The sequence below is a fragment of the Myotis brandtii genome, unplaced genomic scaffold, assembly GCF_000412655.1.
Source record: "Myotis brandtii unplaced genomic scaffold, ASM41265v1 scaffold410, whole genome shotgun sequence".
Taxonomy (NCBI): Eukaryota; Metazoa; Chordata; class Mammalia; order Chiroptera; family Vespertilionidae; genus Myotis; species Myotis brandtii.
In genome coordinates, this window is record NW_005365764.1 from 3,012,533 (window position 1) to 3,017,567 (window position 5,035).

At 53.9% G+C, this 5,035-nt stretch overlaps 1 protein-coding gene across 4 annotated transcripts in view; it reads left to right on the forward strand.

Moving 5' to 3' along the window:
- Nucleotides 1–417: 417 nt before the first annotated feature.
- Nucleotides 418–5,035, forward strand: part of PDPN (podoplanin) — a 28,453-nt gene continuing 23,835 nt past the window's right edge. For 2 of the 4 annotated variants that reach the window (XM_005873456.2, XM_005873457.2), the window contains exon 1: nucleotides 419–732. In XM_005873456.2, the coding sequence (XP_005873518.1) occupies nucleotides 666–732 (67 nt within the window). In that variant the 5' untranslated portion in view covers nucleotides 419–665. Of the gene's footprint in view, nucleotides 733–5,035 lie in introns of all 4 variants that reach the window. The other 2 variants (XM_014545510.1, XM_014545511.1) reach the window with 2 other exon arrangements.

Below are 5,035 nucleotides of genomic sequence, written 5' to 3' on the forward strand. Positions count from 1 at the left end.
TTCTCCTCCCCGGGCCCACCCAGACGAGGGCGGCCCCTTTTTTTGAAAGCCATCAAATTCAATATTTACAGGAACAATCCCATGCTTGGTTCTAAAATTACTGGCCACACAAGGCACCGTTTACTTCTCACAACAAGAAAAAAAAACAACAACTAGGCTTGTGCCTTGCACTTAAAAACTAGAATAAATAAAGTTTTTAAAAAAATTTTAAATAAATTGCTTATTGCACGTACCCCCTTTCCTTCCTGTTGAGGAACAGAGTAAACGCCGAGGTTGCCAGGGTTGGTGGGGGGGGGGGGCTCCACCGCCTTGGCAAGCCCCACAGCGGCCGCCCTGTAACTTTAAACCTGGCCTGAGGTCATCGCGTTCGCGCGGCCAAACAGAGCGAGAGGGCGGTCCTAGTGGCCCCAGGGAGACCACCTTACCGCGGGCGCTCCCGCCTCCCCGGCACCGATAAATGCCCACTCCGCTCCCAAAGTTCCCAGCTGCAAAGTTTGCTCCGCTGACTGCCCGGCCGCCGGAGGAAGCTGGGGGACCCCTCTTGCCCTGGGACTTTTGCTCCCCGCCTTCCAGTCCCCCGTTTCGCGCTCCTCCAGGCGAGGGCCTGCGAATCTTCCCAGAAACTAGCTGCTCGGCCGGCCGAGGGGAACAAGCTGCCCGAGAAGATGTGGAAGGCGCGGGTGCTGCTGTTGGTTTGGGGGAGTGCATTGCTCTGGGCTCCGGCAGGAGGAGGTAAGACCCGCTCCCGCCCCGCGGCTGCTGGTGAGGACCTGGGCCGGGACCCGCGGGAGTGCCCGGGCCTGTGTTTTGAGGTTGCCTAGGAGAGCAGAGGGGCGCGGGGAGGGTGTGCCTGCGAGTCCGGAGGACCCGGGAGAAGGGGAGGCAGCGCTGAGCTGGTGCCGGGTCGCAAAGAAAGAGCTGAATGGGGTGCGAGGAGGAGACCCCGAATCCACAGGCGGCAGAAACGAGGAGTAAAGGGGTCTCCCTCACAGACAGCCCACCTCCTGGCATGCCCTGCTCAGCTCGGCTCGCAAGAGAAAGGGTGGCGGATGACGGGTAACAGCAGGAGCCTTCCCTGGCCAGGACTGAGCTTCCCTACAGGGCCGTGTATTGGAGGAATGCCGTGGCCTCCCTCCAAGGAGATTGGGCTCATGGGATGGGGAGCGACATCCAGGAGTGCCGGCCAGGGGAGAGGATTCCCCCTGTGAATCGATGCTCTCCCTCTGGGGGCTGCCAACTTGTGCGCCCCCAGACACACTCAGGGCGCATCCCTGGGGACCCTCTGTATTGAGGATCGTGTGGGAGGGAAGGACGGAGTGGAAGGCTCCGAGTAGCAGGAGGGAATGGAGGGTGGCTGGGACTGGAGGTTTAAGTTGGTTGGAGACGCTGTGTTGAGCTTGTGCAATGATGCCCATGAGTGTTGGTGACTCCTCAGACTTCAGGTATGTTAGGTCTGATGATGGGGCACTGCCTACCTGGTCATCTGCATCGTTCCATTCCCTGTCCCTCTTCTTGCCCGCTCGTCCTCCTCTCATCCCTTACCTTTCTGCCCAGTTGGTGGCATCCCAGGACGTTTGTCAATATTTTACTTCTTTTCTTGGGTTTTTATCATCTGTTTTCCCCAAAGAATCTAAGTTCCCCAGGACACAGCAATGTCTGGCGCGTGCTATTTGCTCAGTCATTATTGGTAGAAGGGATTCTCATCTAACTAGAGATCTTTGGAACTGGAGGCGGCTGGGCTGTGCTCTGAAGGTAAACTCTGAGATTTTCCAAACTGAGGATCCCAGTGCCAGAGGAATCCTCGTAGGGAGTGGCTCGAGGGAGGAGGCTCCAGCAATTCCACGCAAGGACAGAAATACCCAGCCCGGGGGAAGTGACACAGGAGAGGGTGCTCTGTGCCCAGCTGTCTGCTTCCGAGATGGAGCAACCCTCTCCGCAGGCCCGCGGGCTATTCGTGGGGGCCCTATCTTTGTCACTTCTCTTTTCCCTGTAATATACACGACTCTGCGGTTCCGTTACATTTCCTTTTTGGCGAGACAGTGTGCAGATGATACCGTGTAGAGCTCACCAGGGCAAGGTGTGGGAGGTCCCCAAACGGAGCAGTATCCCAGCCCTGCTCAGGGGGATGGGGTGGGGGTGGGGGGTGGAGCCGGCAGCTGGGCGGCATCCTCTGTTTGCTCCAGGGAAGGGTTAAGCTGTAATTATCCCGAAACCGGTTCCTGAGTGTCTGAGGTACTCCCGAAGGGTCGCTGGCAGGAAGCCTCCTCTGAAAAAACTGCCAGGGACTGCTAAAGACAAGCCCCCGGGCTATGGGTGAGGGGGCTGTGAGTGGATGCTGATTTGCTGGCCTGCTGGCTAGGAGCTGAGGCCCCGAGGGGTTTTGTCTGAGGATAATGAGGGAGGCGACTTGCATCAGGATGAATAGCTTCATTGAGCTGAGCTGTTGTTGGCTCAGGTTGAGGAGTAGGGCTGGGGGTAATTATGGTGATGAATTTTATTATCTTTCTCCCAGGATCCTGCTCCCTACTGGGCCTCCCCCATCTAGTGTTGCTATGCTCCGCGTTAGTTTTATAATCTGGTCCCATGTGTTGTCTCGTGGAGTCAGAGGGTTCAGAGACCCTCCGTTGTCCACACATCTGGCATTTCCCTCAATGGTCAGCCCCACCCTCACTCTGAAACCTCATCCAAAGCACGCACTTCAGGACTGCTTTTTGGGCGAGATCCTGCAGGCCGCTGCTTGCTGCAAAGCCCTGTGCTCTTCCCCGCCCAGTCCACCCAGGATTAATCATGCGGCAAACAACTTTCCCTGTGATTTCCCCGAAACCCTTGCCAGTTTCGGAGGCCCTGAAATCTTCATGAGTTGCTAAGAGTTTTTGTGGCATCAGCCGAGCGTTTCGTAAAAGTCAGGTCTGTTAGAGCTTGGGAGGGAGGCCTAGCATTTCACTTGGTGTATGGCCGTGGTCGGCAAACTGCGGCTCGATTTCTTATTCCATGTTCTGGTCAGAAATATTTTTTCAATGCTTTAGAAGGATAATAACAGAATGCTTGGCATAAAGAGAAGCATCAAACTGAATAAATATCCAGGTTTACCCCTAGTTGTGAGTCTCCTCTCTGAGACTGTGTGAACAATGATGGAGATGATAATGTGTTTCCTTCCCAGGTCATGGAGGACACTCAGGCTGTTAACTGGGAGGCTGAAGAGGAGGAGGAGACAGAGAGACCCAGTGACTCCTTGGGGTGTAGCCTGGAGCCCCTAGGGCGACTGCATGTCTTCAGTAGTGCTCACGGACCAGAAAAAGGTCAGGGGATAGTGATGCTGAAGCACTAGTGTAGGCTCTTTCTTCTGTGGGGAGGGAGTTGGAGGGTTCTAAGAAACTTACGTATATATTTTGTTAATCTTCCCCTGAAAATATTTTTTCCATTTATTTTTTTTTTTTTTTTTTTTTTTAGAGAGAGTGGAAAGGAGCAGGGGGAGGAAGGGAGAGAGAAAGAGAAAGAAGAGAAATTGGGTGTAAAGAGAGACACATTGATTGGTTACTTCCCTCCCCCACGGGGGCCAGTGATCGAACCTGCAGCCCAGGTACTGCCCTTGCCTGGGAATCGAACCTGCTACCCTTCCAGTGCTTGGGCCGATGCTCTGTCCACTGAACCGCACCGGCAAGGGCAAAAAGCACATTTAAAAAAAAATAGCCACGCATGAGATGGCTAAGTCAGGACTGCGAGCACAGGGAGGAACCCTGACTGAGCAGAGGTATGCAGCCCCCTCTCTCTTTCTCTGGCCTCTGAAGTCTCAAGATTCCCACGGGGTGAGCAAATGCGAAAGCAGCTCTCCATCGCGCACCACCCTCCTCTCTCCCATTCCCATTCCCCACCACCTTCTAGGACCGTCAGTTACCGCATTTCATCACCACAACTCCTACATTACTTACTATTATCTTCAGGATACAACAGAATTGGGCTTCTGAAATGGGTTTAACTCCAACCACAAGCTCTTTAGACATGAAAGTTCTTTAAACATGAAAACAAAAAAATGTTAAGAGGTGTAAGCAGTTCTTTACACTGAATGCGTACTGTAATATTCCTTTAAGAATGAACATACCGCAGTACATTACGATAGGATTCATCCATTCATTCCCCAAATGGCACCTCAGCATGTCCGGAATGCTTGGTGCGGCGCTAGGTGCAGCCTCAGAGTGTGCACACCTAACCTGAAAGCACGCTCTGAACGCCGCACCAGCCCGGCCACACACCTGTGCTTTGAATTCCATGGGCTTATCTGAATATTTGTCATATTTCTGGCTTCGAAAAGTAGGCACGCCAGGTTAGAACTTGTGGAAATGTTATAGGGGAGGCCAGAGAGAGAGAGAGAGAGAAGACAGGAATACTTAGCACTACCCTGTGGCACTCACTTGAGAAATCTGATTAAGATCCTGACACCTCTCACCTCTCAGTGAGAGCGGTTTGTTGGAAAAGAATCACATGATTGGTGGGGAGGTGAATTAGGGACGAGGCGGGTGGGGCAGGTACTTCTAAAGCCAAGAATAAGTTTTAGGATTCCCATGGGGTGAGCAAACACCAACGCAGCTTTCGATTGCACGGGTGAACCCTTTCCCTGCTGATTTCTGGAAACTTGGGGAAGGGAAAGTGACCAGGCATTTTATCCGAGGGCTATGAGAGATGGAGCCAGGTTAGGGAGCAACAGGAATGGTGTGCCAAGTTCATCCAAGGCAGGAAGTCGAGCTGGTGGCTTCCTTCCCTTGGGTCTCACCCAGCACCCACCAGCCAGCCTGCCCACAGCGGGCCAGTCCGGGCAGGCCCTCCGTTCAGCTTCGGCATAGGGTGTGGGCAGACGCTCCTATTCTCCTGGCCCATTGCCTCTGCCCTGGAGGAGCCTGGCTTGTCCTTTGAGGGCAGTCCAGCTGGAATCAAGCCAGGTCCACAGGGAGACCTGCAGGCCTGGCCACCTCATTCACCTAGCTGTCTGAGGACCTGCGAACTGAACTTGTTAATGCAACACTAAATTGCATGCAAGAGG